The sequence below is a fragment of the Oculina patagonica genome, chromosome 6, assembly GCF_052425735.1.
Source record: "Oculina patagonica isolate OP01 chromosome 6, crgOcupat, whole genome shotgun sequence".
NCBI lineage: Eukaryota > Metazoa > Cnidaria > Anthozoa > Scleractinia > Oculinidae > Oculina > Oculina patagonica.
In genome coordinates this window covers 283795-302896 of record NC_135763.1, presented here as the reverse complement: position 1 = coordinate 302896, position 19102 = coordinate 283795, and the positions used below count along the sequence as shown (strand labels likewise).

General features: G+C 34.8%; 2 protein-coding genes across 2 annotated transcripts; one reads left to right on the top strand and one right to left on the bottom strand.

Annotated features, from left to right (window-relative positions):
- Positions 1–36: 36 nt before the first annotated feature.
- LOC144656996 (3-oxoacyl-[acyl-carrier-protein] reductase FabG-like) lies at positions 37–11030 on the bottom strand. Its single transcript, XM_078517269.1, has 10 exons — positions 10817–11030; positions 5504–5640; positions 4957–5049; positions 4018–4103; positions 3195–3247; positions 2823–2863; positions 2333–2402; positions 1663–1699; positions 764–827; positions 37–425 (listed from the first exon to the last, which is right to left on the bottom strand). The coding sequence occupies exons 1-10, from the start codon at positions 11028–11030 to the stop codon at positions 267–269; spliced, it is 954 nt and encodes a 317-aa protein (XP_078373395.1). The 3' UTR covers positions 37–266.
- On the top strand, positions 10926–14104 carry LOC144656999 (small ribosomal subunit protein bS6m-like). The gene is made up of 3 exons (XM_078517271.1): positions 10926–11052; positions 11166–11305; positions 13838–14104. The coding sequence occupies exons 1-3, from the start codon at positions 11008–11010 to the stop codon at positions 14016–14018; spliced, it is 366 nt and encodes a 121-aa protein (XP_078373397.1). The 5' UTR covers positions 10926–11007; the 3' UTR covers positions 14019–14104.
- The last annotated feature ends 4998 nt before the right edge of the window (positions 14105–19102 follow it).

Genomic DNA, 19102 nt, shown 5'->3' with positions numbered 1-19102 from the left:
GGTGTTGCCTCACGTCGAAATTCGGCTGAAACGAAATGAAAACAAGCTTGCCACCTTTATTATCTTGGTTCTGAATTCCGTGTACAGCAATTTTTTTTACTACATGTATGCAGCCCCCCATGGGTCACATCATTCTGCTTCTGCTTCTTCATTTATTCTGATAAGAAAGAAATCCTCAAAGAAAATAATAAAGGGGGCATCGCAAAGAACCTTAAGAACCTCTCAGACTTTCTTTTTATTTCGTAGTAAGATTTAGTTTGCAGTTTTTATCTCGGACACATGGCGTGTCTTCCTCCGTCAACAGGTAGCGAGGCCCCAGTCATGTAAGACGAGTCACTTGATGCAAGAAACGCGATGACACTCGCCACTTCTTCGACATTTCCTGGTCGGCCCAATGCGTGAGTTTGTTTACAACGCTCTAAAAACTAAATGCAAAACAAACCAATAAGCGTTAACATAGGTCATATTTCTCGGCTCTGCCGTTGTTTGTCAAGCAACGGTTAAACTACGTCCAAAAGGGCTAGGTTCTCAATAGACTACGAACAGTAACTTCACTGCCCCATAGATCGATAAGGGTGAAAATAGCGAGCGGCAAAATCGCGCGTAAAAAGTACTTTTTCTTGCGCCTAGCCCCATTATGTCACGCTCTCTTCTCGTAACTTTCAATGTTGATTTGAGTAATAAACAAATTTCCGTGAAAAGAGGGTGGCTGTTCTTTGTGCAAAAAAGGAGACCTGCTTGTTCAAGACAACATTGTACTCACCTTGGCATACTCTTCATCATCCATACCTCCTCGTTTGTGTATCTCAGTAAGTATCACTCCAGGGCTGCCAAGAACAAAAAAATAGACCAAAAACTTACAGGCCATGCAGTGTTTCTCTGAAAACCGTCGAACGAGGACCCAGAGAGACATTCAACAGTTATTCCCGAAACGTCCTGCAAAAACTATATAAGATCTAAGCACTTTTGAAGAAACCATTTTTAACAGCAACCATTTATTACCATTATTTACAGGGAAAACATGTTAGTCCACAGTAACAGTTATCGTTTACGTTACATCTTTTTGCAGTTCAATTATAAATCCTTTCATATACTTCACGTCATTCTATTCATTTTCCTTTCACGGGAAAATAGGAATTCACAATTGACCTTGCTCCCAATGTGTGTGGCTTCATAGCTCAGTTGGTAGAACATCTCACCAGTATCGCAGAATCCCCTTGAAGCCCTGAATTTTTTCAGGCTTCTTTCTTTGCAATTTCTTTAATTGCACTGCGAGGATCATTTCTTTACTTTAGTTATCGTTGTATTTCAATTTTTTTATCTATTATGACACAAACTGTGTAAATTAGCGATGGGAAAAGGTACACACTCTACGATAAGCCTCACGAGGCATTCACCAATGAGCAAATTCTCACCCCTTTCGATTTTCCCAAACGAACGCTCAAAAAATACGCAAGCGCCTGCTACGCAGGCTAAAACGGCCTTTGACAGAGTCAGGGACTGACAATTCACTTATAACCTTTCCTACAAGTAGCAGAAGTATAACCTTTTCTTACAAGTAGTACAAGTATAACCTTTCCTACAAGTAGTACAAGTAGTATAAAAAGACATAGAGACCAGTATAGATAACTTGTATGTTGACAAAAGGGCAGCGAAACTTACTTGACTGAGTTACAACGCACTTTTTTGGAAGCAAGTTCTGAAAAAGAATGAAAACAAAACATTTGAATGAAAATGTCATTACGGTCATTACTCAGAGGCTTTCTTTTCGGCTAATAGTTTTTGGTGGTGGCATATAACACTGAAGTGCAAGAGTATAAAGAGTGTCACTGTATTAAAAACGTAAGAAATCAAATAGGTATAGGTATTTTATTTAAAGTCGGTAACGTTGGGAGTGGTTGCCCAGTCTCCCGAGCCAGGGGCTCATGTTAAAAACGCACGACTATTTACAATAAAATTACTTACATTACTATTACATTAAAATCATTAAAAATAGAATTTAAAAAGAGATGCTTAAATAAATATTACCCAATCAAAAAGTAATGAAACATGCAATCAATGCGATCCGTGGGAAAACACTCCTGATTGGCTAAAAAAGTATCAGGGTCTGATGGTAACAGTATCAACTAGAAAAGCATTGCCCCTAAAGTGCACCCCTATACAACAATGCAGTATTTATTTAAAGCACTTAATCTCTAGAGTGGCATTTATTCAAAAGGCCTATTTATGGCAGCCTTTTAGTGAAAAAGATGACTTGACCCCTGCCCATAAATACAACAGTTCAAAATGCATGTGGGAGGCTTGCAAAAAAAATTCTGTTACATGCACTCACCCAGAGCTGTACACCTTGTGAGTTGATCAACTGCACTTTTAGACATACAGTACGCTAGAACTCCAGGGAACTAATAACAATAAAGCAAAAAAACTAATGATTGAGTGTATTCAGGTTGGATAGTACAAGGACACACTTTAATGGATTATTTTATGCATCTTACACACTTGGGGATCTCAAAGACAGCTAAACCCCTTGTAAAATAGGAATAACTTCTGTTGACCACTGCCTGTACTTCAAACAAATGTCCAATTTGTGTATCAAAATGATGGACAAAAGAAGATGCTGCAAATTGGCCTGCAAGTGCATGTGTGTATATAATGTATAAGGCATGTAAAGCTATGTGCTTTATACAATATTTGCCGGCAAACACTTGCACAATCAACTTACAGTACTGTATTTGGAGAGTGTCAAAAAGACACCATGAGAAACATTACCCTTTCCTGTGGTAAGAATTGAGCTTAGCATGTTGATGAACTTAGAAACTCACCGATCTTATTCCATTGACACTGGAGACATTCACAATACAACCTGCCAGTTGGGAAAATCAAGGCAGATTAATTTTGTACACATGCACTGTACAAGAATAGACGCTTATGGTAAAAACACAATAAAAGCACAATACTTAAAATGAATCTGTCTCAAATATTTTCTTAATAATTGTTTAGAGTACTTTCCCTGGCTACTGTAACTTGCTTGCAAAATAAACCTGGCCTATTCTGCTGCAATACTCAGCATTTTTTTAATGTGATATTAAACATTAATCACAAATAATCATTAATCACTGAAAATAATCTGATTTGAAATACATATAACAGTGAATGGCATATGGCATGTTTGTGTGTCAACACATATTGTTTACCTTGTGTTTCAGTCAGATAAGGCACAGCCAGTGACGTCAGATAAAACACAGCCCTGTGGTTTGGGAGATAATAGCAGTGAAAATAGTTAAAACCCCAAGAATTTAGATTTTTGAGATTGAGATTTTCTTTCTGAGCTGTCAGTAGACCTAAAAATTTCCACTGAGCTCATTCCTAATCAGTCCTACAGTTTCTGTGGAATCCTAGTACACAACCCTCCAAGTTAAGACCATTTAAGTCGCCATGGCGACTAAAATGTTGGAGCTGGCGACTAAATTGAAAACGAAGTCGTCAGCCTGGCCACTAAAATTGAAAAGAAGGATTGAAAGTATGAGCTTAATTTGGCGACTAAAATTTTAGACTGCATGGCGACCCAACTTAAGCAGTTGGTGGCCAAATGGCCACAAAGGAAAAAAATTAACTTGGAGGGTTGGTACAACCAAACAGCCAAAAAGCACAGAATTTTTAGCACATACTAGAAATTAAGTCAGCCCTGGTGATTTATGTTACATGTCAAATTTAAATTCAGGTTAAATATTTTTAATCTAGGTTATGTTATTTTTTTTTTTACTAATAAAATAAATCTTTTTCACCTTGGGTTTTTTTTAAGTAGGTTTCTACTTTTAAACTATCTAGTAAATGTTTTTAAACTTAAGCTGGTAATTGCATAAGGATACTGTTTCAGTTTGTTAAAAAGGAAAGATTTGTGGTGCATTTTTAGACAATTATATTATTTTTCTTGCCATATGTTACAACTATTAAAAAGAATCACAGACATGGGTATAATGAAAATAATACTTAAGTAATGGTCAATGACTGCATTACCTCGTGTTGATTCTCATGACCTTATCAAAATCTTCCAGTGATGTGGTTTCAATACTTCCTTTAAGAACTATACCAGCATTGTTCACCTGTTTATTGGAAGCCGTAACATGTATCAGTCAACTTGAAGCTTTATGGAGCCGGCAGAATTTTAACTGTCTTAATTTTAAGATTTCTCTGCGGGATGTTTTTTGGCTATTTTCAAATAATTGAGTTACCAGTCATTTTCACCACAGTTGCCTGCAGTCAAAATGGGGACCTTCAGATTAAAAGGGAGACTTTTGGACAAGATTGGTGTGAAATGGGATTGTCAAAAGTATAAGCACTAATTGGTTAGAAAATTTGTACTCATACTCCGATCTGAAGGTCCCTAATATCCAGTCACTGGCTACTAATGACAGAAATAAAACTGAACATAGATTTTTAACCAAACTTCGCCTACTGGTTTATTACTTCAAGGGAACTTAAATTTTGAAATAAAAAAGGGGGGTCACCAGATTCGTTTAGGAGCAGGAAGACCATGTATATTCCATATAATTCCTTTATAATTCCTCTGCGAGTACTGGCAAAGTACACTTTTTAGCGATAATTTATTTTTCAAACACATGAATTGATCTGTTTTCATTTTACAGAAAGAATTTGATCGCTACACCCAAAATATGAGAAAAAATTGATAGGTCACCAGGCTCGTTTAGGAGAAAGTGACAATTTACTTCTCTCGCGGACTAAGCCGCATAGAAAAAAGCCACCATTTTGTTGATGTGCTCGCGCGCGCGCTAATTACGCGTAAAATTCTGCGCAGTAAGGATGCGCAATGCAAAACAGGGCAATGACCTTAATTGTACCAACACTGAAAATATGTGTTTTTCAGGTTCAGTAGTATAATTAATATACTGGATTCCAAAGAAGGATTCTAAAGAACAAGAAGTGTTGCAAACTCACCAGAATATCCAGCTTTCCAAATTGTTTAATAGTTGCTTCTAGAAGTGCTTTTATATCTTCATCTTTCTCCAAATTACCTTGTACTGGGAGAACCTAAAAAAAAAAACAATGTATGGTAAGTACAGTACTTCACTTCTTACCAACTGCCTGGCATCACAAAAGTTGAACAAAATCAATAAACTACCAGCTGATATTCTCCAAAAGAAAAGAAAAATAATATCAGATCTGGATCTTAGTTCCCTAATTATTATTAAATCAGCAGAAATCCTCCAGGAGATTTATCTTGTTGGTGGCCTTTGGTCAGTCCGGTTTTTGCTGACCCTACCTCCTGCCCTAAGTCTTTTTTTCACTCTCGGGACCCCTCTGCACCCATCTGAATAAACAGTTCCAAAAATAGACTTGGAGTCTGCCTGTGTGGTTATTGTCTTCAGACCTTCAGTGACAGGGCTTGGGTAATAAATTTTGAAACCTTCTCACTAACTACTTTTATTTCTTCAATTGATAGTTTTACAAAAAAAATATTCTTAGTAGACAAAGTTATCAGTACCTGAGCATCGCTTCTTGTTTCTTTGCATTGGGCTGCTACTTTGTCAAGTTCCTCTTTGTTTCTTCCTCCAAAAGCAACACTGCAACCAAGTTTAGATAGCAAAAGAACTGCTCCTCTACCAATACCTGAACTCCCTCCTGAAAAAGAATAAAATGAAACAAACTCGGCTACAGGTAAATAATTGCCTAAAAATTTCTGAGTTAAATGTGTGAGGAATGTCAGCGTTTCTAATTTATATTTTTTGAAGATACATATACACCTAACTGCAAAAACTTTGTCATAGAAAAAAGAAAAAAAGTGAATAGGAATTAATTAGCATGGTTTTATAACTAGTAACATTTACAGAAAACTCACGAGTTTTATCTGCACACTTTGCAGCCACTTTGTTATGCTGTAACAAGATATATTGATTTATTTGTATTTTGAGGCAGAATTTTTGAGGCCATTTGTTTGAATAAAATTAATTTCATGCATACACTTAATTAATTCCTACTTGACTTTTTCCTTTTTCTTTAAATTTTATATGACAACCTTATTGCAATTAGGTATATGTCATGGGTAGATTTAGCATGGACCAAGGTGACTACCCCTCCACCCTTCTTCCTTCCAGGCGGGGGGGAGAGGGGGGGGCAAACTGGGAATACTGTAGTGTGTTATAACAGAAGCAGAATTTTCAAAGAGCGCTTTTAGAAAGAGATAAAAAGCATTAAATTTAAATTTGCACATTTAAACCATCATAACTTGCTGGCAAGCTGTAAATTAAAAACTCCGCTTCTGTTATGACACATTAGAAGCATTGACTGATCAGTTATTGACAAGATCACAGAGTGCTGTCTCCTAATTGATTCGCAAACTCTACCACAAAATCATGTTTCTCCCAATTTGTCAGTTACGAGGCTATATCACCACCGCTAAGTAAAATCTTCCAGATAAAAGTTGACATTCATAATACTTCATCATTTTGTTACGTCTCAGTAAAAATTGAGCCTAATCGCACCCATAACAGCCGAGAAATAACCGTTTTAAAAGATGCAGGTCAAGTGAAATTTCGCGTAATGAATTTATGCATGCTGAAGGTGTCCCCCGTGACCTTAATGACAAGATGTGTAAACACAAAACTTAATGACAAAAAGGGTGATTAATATAAACTAGTTTAACCTTTTCACGATCATTTTAGGTTTATTAGTCAGACAATAAGAAATTGGTCTGGCTATATGTATGACAGGAATGTAAATAATAGGTGGAAGGCGAAAAAACCTGAAGACTTGATTTTTCTGGCTAAAAGACTGTGTCAGGTTAGATCTTTTGTTTAATGTGACCCAAATTTTACGCCCGTGATCAAGAAAATTTTGACTGTTTGGAAATCTTAGCTACTTCCCTGCATGACATCAAAGTTGAAATTTGTAGATTAATGGATAATGCAAAAAAGATTGAGAAACTTTCAAAGAAGCATTATGTATCAAATATCACAATCCTCCCTGTCAGGCATACTTCAGGTGTTTGACTAGCTGACAGAGATAAGTATATGGCACCCAGGGAGGGCATTTCTATTTTCCGCCCACTTTAAGATGACTGCCAACGCGGTCACTATCCACTTCGGTTAGCCTACTATGTAATGCACTTTGGTTAGACTACTATCCTCTTCGGTTAGCCTACTATGCACTTTGGTTAGACTACTATGCACTTTGATTAGACTACTATTCACTTCGGTTAGCCTACTATGCACTTTTGTTAGCCTGTTTATGGTTTGCTCGAGTTTGATCGTAGCACGAGTCAAGTTCAAGCCCGAGTCAACTTCGAGTCACGAGTCAAGTTCGAGTCACTTTTTTTCACTTTTTTTTTTAATAATATCGTTTGACTATATCGTAATTGTTATTGTCAAACAATGTCGCATAGGTAAGATAAACATCAGTTGTTTGGTTTGACACGAAACAATTTTAAACTCACCAGCGACAGAATTGTCGTTCAAGTTTCCAAAACGTTTGCTGCGTTTTCAAGACTGATAATGTTTCCATTCACAGCTATGAGGTGCTTCGAAAATCTTAGACAAATTCTCTCTGTAAAACCCGCACACACAAAAAAATACATTGGACGTGGTTATTCTGATGCAAGAAATGATATAAACTGTTTGACAGGTAAACAACATGTCCTCCAAATACCTTGGGCATTTTCCAGAATTTTACAGAGACATACTTATTGCCTTTGACGAAATTAAAACTTTGTACAACTATGATCAAGGAAATGACATTATCCGGGTGCTGCTCTTCAAGTAAGCAGATATTACAAGGAGTACCTCAGGGATCGATATTAGGACCAATTCTCTTTCTTCTTTTTGTCAACGATATGCCGTTAAGTATATGTGACTCGACACTTGACGTCTATGCTGATGACACAACTTTATCAAAAAGATCAAATTGGGAAAATGTTCCCCATCTGGTACATGCTCTAAATCAAGATCTCAAGCATCTAGATGAGTGGTCAGCACGAAACAAAATGTTTATAAATTCGGAAAAAACCAAATCCATGCTGGTAACAGGGAAACGGCTGCGGAACTTTGTTCCCTCTTCCTCGATTGATGTCAACCTAAATGGAAGTAATATTGAGCATGTCACCGATTTCAAACTTCTTGGTGTAACGTTAGATCAAGATCTCTCATTTAATCGTCATGTCGAAGAGTTATACAAAAAGCTGTCGAAACGCATTGGACTTCTTCGTCATATTAGTCCCTACCTGAAACGTGATCAACGCACAATATATTACTCTACGGTTATTAAACCTGTACTGCTTTACGGCAGCACGATTTGGACTTCTTGTAGTAAAGGAAATCTTCTGAAACTTCTGCGACTCCAAAAACGGGCAGCTAGGATTATCCTCGACGCCGAAAGAACAGCATCTTCTGTCAGCCTATTTAACACTTTAAAGTGGATCCCATTCTATGCAGAATCATATGTTAACCGATGTACCTTAATCTATAAACGGATAAATGGCACCACGCCAGAATATATAAACGATCTACTCATCAGAAACTCTGATACTCATAAAAGATCAACTCGTTTTTGTAACCTAAACTTAAGTTGCCCTCGATATAAGAGGAATACTGAAGGCGGCAAGACGTTTAGTGTAAGGACAATCAAAGAATGGAACTCACTTAGCGCGGACTTAAAACGGAGCCCAAGTGTTAACTTTTTTAAGCGTTCTCTTTTTAAACAAATTTTAAATAATCAAATCCATACGCAATCATTCATGTAATTTTAATTCTTAATTGTTTTATTGTATTTAATGTTGTACATAGTTTTATCTAAATCAATATCTATTTTTAAAGTTTATACCATTGTTATATTTCCGTTATTGTTATATTTTTGTGAGGGCCACAAGTTTATCAGTTTGATTACTGTCAGGTGTCACCCTCGTTAAATAAAGTCATACTTACTTACTTACTTACTTACTATCCTTTTCAACAATAAGGATATTTTAGTGGGTGGAAAGCCTATATTTATTAGGGAATGGTTTAATAAAGGCATCCATACGATCCAAGAGCTCTTGAATGAGGAAGGTCAATACCTAACCTTCCATGATTTTCAGATAAAATATCATTGCAAAACGAATTTTCTCCAGTTTTATCAAATCTTGAGCGCAATTCCTGGCTCTTTGAAAGATAAAGCGCGAACTTTAGGGCAAAACCCGATACTTAACTACAGCGAAAATTCTACATCGTTTCTGCTAAATCAAAACACCCAAATTAATCTGGAAAAGTTTAAAGCAAGAGACTATTACCACCTACTCCTTGCCAAGAAACATCAATCACCCCCTACTGGCCCTAAAAGATGGAGCACCGATCTAACAATAGATACAGAAGACTGGAAAGAAATTTTTAGCGCAAACCCAAAGCTATGCAAGGAAAATAAGTTAAAAGAATTTCAGTTCAAATTCATCCATAGGATTGTCGTCACGAAGAAAGAACTCTTCAGATATGGGATCCACACAGATAGTGATTGTGCATATTGCAGTGAACCAGATTCTATAGATCATACTTTCATTAACTGCACATTTACTCGAACCTTCTCTCGTAATGTCATTGATTGGTTTAATGTTCAAAATGGCTCTAGTTTCCAACCGGATACGAAAGAAATGCTTTTTTCATCCTGTAAATACCCAAACAACCCGGTGCTAGAGAAACAGGTCAATTACACCCTCCTCTTCATGAAATACTATATATATGCAAGTAAGCTAAATAACAGTTTACTTTGTCTGACTGATTTTAGCAACAAACTCAATCTTAAATACAAAGTGGAAAATCTGACACATTGACACTTAATCTTTAACTATTAAACTCCTCTTTTATTTTATAAAGTAGAATCGTTTTTTTTCCCCTTTTCATTTATTTTCTTCTTGTTTTTCGATCCTTTAGATTTAATGTAAGTAGTGTTAGTTTCTTCTCCTGCTCAGCCTCAATAAATTATAATTTAATTTTAGTAATGTAAGTAACTGTCCCGTAAGTAATGTAAGTAATCAATTTGTAAGTAGTCTTTTTTTTTCCTGTAAGTAATGTATGTAACGGTCCCGTAAGTAGTGCAAGTAATCGTTTAGTAAGTAGTCTTTCTTTTTTCTGTAAGTAATGTATGTAACTGTACCGTGAGTAGAGGTAATGTAAGTAATCAATTTGTAAATAAGCTTTTTCTTTTTTTGTGTGTGTGTGTTGCAATTAAATTAATAAAAAATAAAATAAAATAAAAAATACATAAAAAAAAAACATGTCCTCCACCAATTTGGCCGTGGAGAGAATGGGCTAGAATGTTTTATTTCTTGTATAGGATCCCTGTGGATAAAACAAGATGGCGCTCGAGTCAAGAAGGGCTAATATTTTTGAACTTCACGTCAATTTTCACGCTTTCTTGTTGAAATGGAACCTCTGCCTCAGCTGTGTGTAATTAATACAGGTAGGAATCTGTGAGGAAAATCTATTATGAATGCTGAGGAACGTTTGAAAAGCAGTTGCGAACAAATGCAGGACTAAACTGTCGCAATCGACAGTACTAGTGAAACTGAAAGAAGAGGTCAAATGACTCAAATCTTGCTGTTCTTATAGCTCCGGTACGTATATAATTTTGTTAGCCTTTGAAAAATTTACTCGTGCTGATTTATCCCAAATTGCACTCGAAATCATGTGATTACCTACACCAACTGAATACCCGGCCTGAATATCACTGGCCACTGAGCGTACATAAAAACGCCAATCCAGATCAAAACCAAATTATTTTCATACTGATATTTTTCCAAACATGCAAAAAAAAATCGAAAAGATTATAACTTTACCTGTTATCAAAGCCACTTTACCAGAAAAAGACCTCTCTTGAGCAGACATTTTCGGTGATTGTGAAAGCTGTTGAACACGTGACTTTCTTACATGAAGTAGCTGAGGTTCCACGCCTTCTCCCAGTAAGTCGAGCAGTTCATACATGTAGGTTGCAGTTGTTTGGCAAAATTTCTCAAACGTAGGAGTCAAAATGCCAGAATATGAACTAGCCATGATAACCAGACTTCTAACAAAGGTAAGAATAGATAAATATGAAAGTTTTACCACGCACCTCACCTTAATTAACTTTCAAATGATGTTACGAGAATCGTCATTCTAAAGTGTTATACTGTAATCTCAACTCAATAGGAAGGTTTTGCTTCAGTGCTACGTCGAACAGCTCTATTTATAATGGAAAAAGAAGGTGTGGTAAAGAAAATGGAAAACCTTGGAGAGCAAGAATTACCTCACAGAATGAGAGCGCACCACGAGTGGAATACACATGGCAGGTAAAGAGTTATAAAATCGGTCAGTGTAAAACGCAGATTGTGGACTGCAGACCGCGGGTAAAATGCAGACTGCAGACCAAGGACCAAGGACCAAAATGTATGGGAAATTAAAAATTTAACTGAACGTTTTCTAGCCCAGCTACATCCTTCAAACTTGGCAAATAAAAACTTTTGCCTGGTATCTTAACTAACAATTCATAAGTTGTCCAGAATTCAATTTTTGTAAAAGATATTTTCCGTCGGATTCCCATACAAACACTGTAATTTCTACCCGCTTTGCCTACCCGTCAAGATGGTGTCGGAAACCGTGATAAAGCCTATTCAGCCGCTCCTGGGGGCTGCAATGATTTTACTTAATAGAGCTATCTTATTCTATGGTGTTATGCCCCATTCTTTAAAGCATTCCAACACATGTAAATGAAGTGGCGGGCTATCATTTTCCTGCAAATGCTCCCAGCCAGGGTGCAGTCCATGTACAAGATACAACAGAGTTTTCTTTTATGTCTTCCCCAAGACCCTTAATTCACACCAAAGATCTTTGATGTTCCGGTAACCTACATAAATGCAGCCTGGGCTCCCAGCTCCCACATTTTTTTGTGGGTTGGGGGGGGGGGGGGCTGGGGGCTGGTGAGATTTGAGAGGGTGTCAGGCCAAAAAAAGGCTTAAAGGGGTAGCCATCAGAAAAAATTTTGCTTTGTAATGGGGGGTCACTCAAAGTAATTAACTTAGGTATTGTGTGAAGTCATCTATAAAAAGTGCAAAAGTTCTTCTGGAATGCTTAAAATAGCATTTCTTTCCAGGGGAAGAATGCTCCCAGACTGCCCTGCCTTGTTGTGTACCAGCAGCTTACTTAATCATTTCCAGGGAAGGGAAGGGTCATATCTAAAAATTTTGGATTACAGGGGGGCCAGAGTAAAAATTTCTGATGAAGAGGGGGTCATTATATATTACAGGCACTGTCTATCAAATCCCACCAGCCACCAGACCCCCCCCCCCTCTCATCCCATTAAAAAATGAACTGTCCCTCACCTTGTAAATTTATTTTATAGGTGTCAGAAATGGAATGCAGCATAAACAACTTAGCAAGATAGCCAATTTTTAGACCATTAATGTGCAAATGAAATTTTTTGGCTGTTTAAAGGCTTTAAAAATTTCGGTAGCAAAGTGTTGCCAGATGGCAAGCTTTGCCATCCATTCCTCTCTTACTTATTTCATCACTCTCTACTTATTCCTGCCATCCATTCAGTAAGGGACCACCTACTTCTCATACCCTCACACGTGTTTTAAAACTGCAGAAGAGGGCTCCAAGAGTAATTCTAGATGCTGATCACCAAGCGAACTCTGTCAAACTGTTCAATAAACTTAACTGGATACCATTTTCCGAACAAGCTAAACTAACTAAGTGCTGTATTATATACAAGTGTTTACAGGGGCATGTACCCACCTATCTGAAAAGCTTACTTAAGCTTACTAGCGAGACTCACTCGCGACAGACTAGATATGCCAACTTTAATATTGCTCGTCCTGTTGTCAAAGGACAAACTAAGGGTGGTAGAACATTTACTGGGACTGCATGTAATGAATGGAACAGCTTACCCACGATTAAATCTTTTAAGAACTCTCTTCGGAAGAGAATTTTTAAAGAACAGCAGCTTTTAAATCATTTTTTTTCTGTAATTTAGTTGCGCTTTTACCCTTTTGACCTTTTTACCTTTTTAATATTTTATCTCGTATTTCTTGTATTTTTATTTGTTATATTATCTCATAGTTTTAATATTCATATTCTAGTGTATTTTTATATTTTATTGTAAATAATTTTGGAGTGCCACTGGTTTGTTAGTATTTTTTATGCTATTTTAGTGCAACCCTCGTTAAATAAAGACTTTACTTCTGATTGGCTGAGAAAGTGGCCCAAGTGTTTTGAGCCAATCACAAAGTGTAGTAATGCAAAACCAAAGCAAACGAGAATTACTTTCGACAATTAAGAGAAAAGCGCTCTATGATGCAATGCTACCAACTAGAGGCTAAACATACTCCTAACGGTAGAACCTGTCATTGGAAGTAAACATGCCCCAGACAGTCTAACCTCGCATAAGTGTATGGCCACCCGAAGTGTCAAGCCCATGAGGTCGCTTACGGGAGGTGGTCACTTATGAGAAGTCAGATAACAGGGGTCTAAATTTTGTGTCATAGCTTAAGCCTGATGTCACTTCAGAGGCCTAATCCATGAACAAACGTATCCATAAATACAAAAAATCTTCATTTAAGAAGACAGTTAGCTATTAGAGTTATTTTCAGTGCATCCAGTGCAATTTCCCAAGTTGCAATACTAGCAGTGTTGTGATGAACCATTATATTATATTTTAGTTATTGTCAAGTGCTATTTACAGGAGCCTCCGGCTCGAAAGAGAGGGCAACCTCATCCTGCCCCATGACTTTAATAAATTGATTGATTTGATTTCTTTATTTGATTAGAGTTACTCGCAAAAATCGGACACGAGAAAAAGTTCTTATGTGATGCTTTCTTTTCAGATACTTCCTAATCAACTTTATCTTGGGAGCGGACGGTCTCAAGGAGCTAAAGAATGAGCTAGACACTGATATAGATCTGATACGGCCAAGAATAGTCCGAGTGAGAAGCTGCTATGAACCAAAGAAAAAAGAACACAACATTGTAGAATGCTGGAATAGCTACAAGCCTCCAAAAAGATAATAGCACTTACATACAAGATGTTATAAAAGAAAAATGTAGAATTTTATACATTTGTAAATAAAATGTGATATTCACGTAGTAGTAATGTACTACACTCTGAGGCAAATTTGCCTTAGAGATGTAGTACATCACTACTTCCAGTGCTGGATACAAAATATGGGACAAAAATGGATTCAAATATTGGAATCAAATATTAGAATCAAAAACTGAAATTCAAACCCTAGAAAACCAAGCCTGAAAACTTCTTATACTCTTTTTCAAAATTTTGGATACAGTGCGTTTAAACAAGCCTTGATATCATAACTGAAATATCAATCTGGAAAACCAAGCGAAGCCGAGTTTTATGATGTTTTTGAAATTTATTTCAAAATCTCTTATACTCTTTTTCAAAATTTTATATACAGTGCTTTTAAACTGAACGTCTTATATTATATTTTCAATATAATATTTTTGTATTTTTATCAGATTTTTGAACATGTTTTTATGTAGGATCATATTTGATATAATACCGAGATCAGTACAAATGTTAGCTAATCTATCTGATTGTTCCTTTTCACTTAATTGTAAGAAATGTATATTGTCTTTAATGCAATGTTTTTCTATAATATTCATCATATCAACAAATTTTTTTTTGATGTAATTTGATGTCATTATAATATTTATTATACATTATTTTTTATATCATTTATAAAGTGCATTTAATCTGATTTTTTGTTGTAAATGATGCTGTTATTAATATGCTTTTGTGTTAAAAGATGTCTCCATTTACCGGCTAGTTTATAGTTATAATTATTACAAATGACACAAAACCATTCCTTTTTAGAAGCATATACTCTTTTCGATCTTCTTTTTGCATCCATTTTGTCCCTTTCAGTAAAATATCTCCGGACTTCAACCATTTATATATATATATATAACTTTAGAAATTTTTATATGGTTTTATGCGTTTTTTACTAAAAGTTATATCAGTAATATTCATACTAATTTAAAATATAATTTAAAATCATTAAGGAAAAAACGCATAAAACCATATAAAAATAAAATCTCTTTGTAATATATATATATGAATGATAAAAGATTTATAATCGGTTTAACCTCGGATAAAAATGATAGATCGAATGATATTAAAATAATTGCTAAAATCTTAGAAGATGAATTTAATTTCAAGCACATGGTATTTAATCAGCCAAAGAGTGTAGTTGTTATGGATGGTGGTGCTAACCCATGGGCTGATTATATTGAAGCATATTTTGATAATTATAAAGATACTAATTACGTAATATCAAATTTGTTTAATTTAGATATTGTCGAAATGCTTTTTGATAACGGCTGTAGTATTATAAATATTGATACCTTTTTTTATAATGAAGATCAATTGGATGAAAAATTAGTTGTTGATAAATTCAATGTTTTTTTAAAATGAATGTATGTCCTAAAATATTTTTTGTAATCAAATACTGATTTATAAAAATATTATACTTAATATTTTTATTTGCATGTGTAATACTTGATAATTGATTTTAAGGCACTCTTAACATATACTCCATAAATAAAATTAAAAATTGTTTATATATCTTTCAAATCCTTGATTGGAATCCAACTGTTGAAGTCATCACTGTATCCTTTCCACTTAACTAAAGCTTGTTTCTTCTTATAATCTCTACGGATCACTTTATCAATTCTGAATACATCCTGTTTTGCTTTTAATAATTCAGGTTCATAAAAGCTTCCTTGTATGTCTTCATTATTGAGATCTTTCAATTTGTATGTAATGGGATTAGTATGTTGGATCTTAGTAATTACGAACATTTCTTCACTCCAATTCGGTGTATAACCCTTATCGAAAACAATTCGTTTATACTTTGATATTCGGACCTTGTCACCAACCTTAAATTTTGGTTTAGTTGATAATGACTCCATATCGCCGTATAGGTTAAAGTAAACAGTTCCTTCATTCTTTTTATTTGAAGCTTCTATGGGTGTCATTTTGATAGAGCTATGTTTTGTATTATTATATTCTTTTACTATTTTTGGTAGCATTTCAAGATACTGTGTATTACCTTGAATAGTAAACTGTTTGTACATTTTGTTTTTTAAAGTCCTATTAAATCTCTCAATAACAACAGCTTTACCTTCATTAAAAGTGGAATACATCTTAATATCATTTTGCTTTAGCCATTCCTTGAATGTTTTGTTATAAAATTCAGATCCCTTATCGACCCAGAGATATTCAGGTTTACGCTTGTCATTAATGACAATATTGTTGAAAGCGTTAGTTATTGATGCACCTTTCTTATCTTTCAATTGTATAGCCCAAGCGAATTTACTGAATACGTCAATTATAGTCAATAGATATTTATAACCTTTATTCCATTTTGAAAGTTTATCCATAAAAACTAAATCAGCAGACCATATGTCGTCAATTCCATTTGATATTACTCTTCTAGTTTTAAATTTTCGTCTGATTGGTTTATGTAACTCATCGGCTAATTGTTGAGACCAATCATTTTTACTCAACGCCGTTTTCCGTTTTTTGGCTTCTTTTTTTTATACCCAATCCGATTTTTCTTTTACTAGCGATTAAAGCTTGTACCCCTGTTGTTCCCCACGGACGGTCTTTAAATGGTATTTTTGATATTCTCTTAAGCATAAGATCATCTGCCTTATGTTTATCAGCTAGTGATTTTGAATTACTGTAGTCAATATCATGCTGTTGACATATGCTATCAAGATTGTTTATTGGATTTTTATATTTAGGATCGTTAGAAGCTAATCTTTCTTCTAATTTAGTACCAGGTCCACAATAATTGTACTTTTTTCCTGTAGGTGTTCTCATATGTAATTCTCCAAGTTTTGATAAGTGTTTTTGAATATCAATGCCAGAACCTCTCATGTCATATTCAATAGTAGAAGGGGGCTTACGCTTTGAAATAGCACCTCCTTTAATAAATTTACTCTTATTCTTCCTGCATATTTGACAAACTGATTTTTCCATAAGCCGACCATTTTTAGCTATTACCTTTTTAGAGTTTAATGATTTGGTTTGTTTTTTACATGATAGACAATACGATTGGCACATTATATATATATTGATTAGATATTTAATCGCAATAATGATTTATCCATTTTCCATTTTTATACTCACTGAAATTGCATTTTGGGTCGAGATTTTCATTTTTATATGCTCCAGCGGGCTTCCAAAAATTAGATGTCTGAATCCCGCTTTTTTTATTAAATATACCTTTAGCAAAGTCACCGCGCCAATATTTTTTAAATAGATCTTTATCAGCTCCCGTAACTGCCATGATAGCTGATGCCATGTCTTGAGCCTGTTGAAACCCTGGAATTTTATCACCAATCTTTTTGTTAATGGTTTGTCCAACTCCTCGTCCTTTTTCCTCACTCACAAAACGAGTTTTAGTAATACCACAAGAAACGCATTTCGATTTGAGTATTAAACGATTGTTTTTTGTTCTCATATATTTTTCAGAATTAGGAACTGAATTAGTTTTTATTTTTTCACGTACACAATACGATTTAGTCATTGTATATATATTACGTTACATATTTTTGAAATAATGTTGAATGAATTTTTCATTATTCATTGTGTCATATATGTCAAACACTTCTAATAAATTATAATACGAATTTCCCTTATTCATTTCGTTAAGAAAGTATAAAGAGAAGTATCCGCATGTGGTTGTATTTATATTCTGTATCTGATTGTTTTGATGTATCAATGTTAAATTCTTCTTTTTTGCGTGATCGACTATTTCTTGAAATGGAGGCATACCAAAACTATCAAAATAATTGATTACCTTATCTTTTACATAAGTTGCAACCCAATGGCTACCGCTCATATAAGATGGTTCAAGATTGTAAATAAATAATGCTTGTCTATGGTTATGTGGTACTCTTTCATCCCTTGACAAAACATCACTGATTGGGATGCTTAAATATCTGCACCATTTTATTAGATCAAAATTACTCATCGGTATATTCTTATGGAATGTTGGCTTTCTTACTTTCTTTTTGGTTTCAAGATCTTTTTTTTTGGAAGCACTAATCCACCTGTTCTAAGAAATTTATCATATTCACCCCATGATCCTAATACTGGATGAGATCTGTAAGATAATACATCTTTCTTACTTGGTAGTTTAATTTTACCACCGTTTTTTGATCTTTGTTTCCCAATGATTTGTGGTGAATAATAAGGGTATTCTATTTGCATTCCTGTCCCTCCTTGAGGGGGAGTGACTTGAATTCCTTTTCCAATCACCTTTCGCATTTTACTTATTTGTGTTTTAGATAAACTCAATGTAATGCCTTTACCCTCACTTTTTACTTTATTATGCCGTGTTATTTGTCTTTTTGTAAGGTATAACTCAGTATTACCCTTCTTTTTGATCTGATGCTTATCAATCAATAAACTCACTTCACTTGAATTTTTGATTGCTCTGGCTAGCTTTTTCATTTGGCCTTCTGTTAAAGGAATATATGTTGAAATATATTTTGTGCTCATAGTCTTGCTCTATATATAATAGTGTTAGATTAAATATTACATAAAAATAAGTTCATTCCCAATTTTGTCAATTACAATTTTTTCTTCATAAAGAACTACAGCGTATATCATATAATCGTCAGTAGCTTGTACATTCAATCTGTAATGAAACAATAACTGTTTTGGATCATCAGTAACCGATTCCTTATGATTTCGTAAATTAAAATATATTATCGGAAATAATTCAGAGTAATTCTGTAAATTTAACTGCACCCCTGTATTATAGTCGGAGGTTCTGTATGCATATTCTAGAATGTCATTATATAATCTTGGTTTAAAATCACAATCATACTCTAGTTCTGGAGTAAAATATGAATTCCCAAGTTGCAATCGACAGGTAGATAGTGTACATGCATTATCACCCGCATTTATTTTAAAAGTATCAAAAATAAAGGGATTTTCTAATTCATTATTTGACTTGTTTCTTTGCAGATATACAAAAACATGTTTTGCATTTTTAATAGCTGGTGTAATTTGATATATCCCAGAAATAGCAGTTGTTGGTGATGAATGTTTAATAAAT

Bases quoted from the DNA above. Each gene is read 5' to 3' on its own strand.
- LOC144656996 (XM_078517269.1), bottom strand. From the start codon at position 11,030: ATGGCTAGTTCATATTCTGGCATTTTGACTCCTACGTTTGAGAAATTT. The intron at 2,403-2,822 runs GTGAGTTTCTAA...TATTGTTATTAG, and splicing joins GTGTCAATGGAATAAGATCG to TTCCCTGGAGTTCTAGCGTA. The intron at 828-1,662 runs GTAAGTTTCGCT...TGTTCTTGGCAG, and splicing joins GTGCGTTGTAACTCAGTCAA to CCCTGGAGTGATACTTACTG.
- LOC144656999 (XM_078517271.1), top strand. From the start codon at position 11,008: ATGCCAGAATATGAACTAGCCATGATAACCAGACTTCTAACAAAG. The intron at 11,053-11,165 runs GTAAGAATAGAT...TCAACTCAATAG, and splicing joins TAACCAGACTTCTAACAAAG to GAAGGTTTTGCTTCAGTGCT. The intron at 11,306-13,837 runs GTAAAGAGTTAT...CTTTCTTTTCAG, and splicing joins GAGTGGAATACACATGGCAG to ATACTTCCTAATCAACTTTA.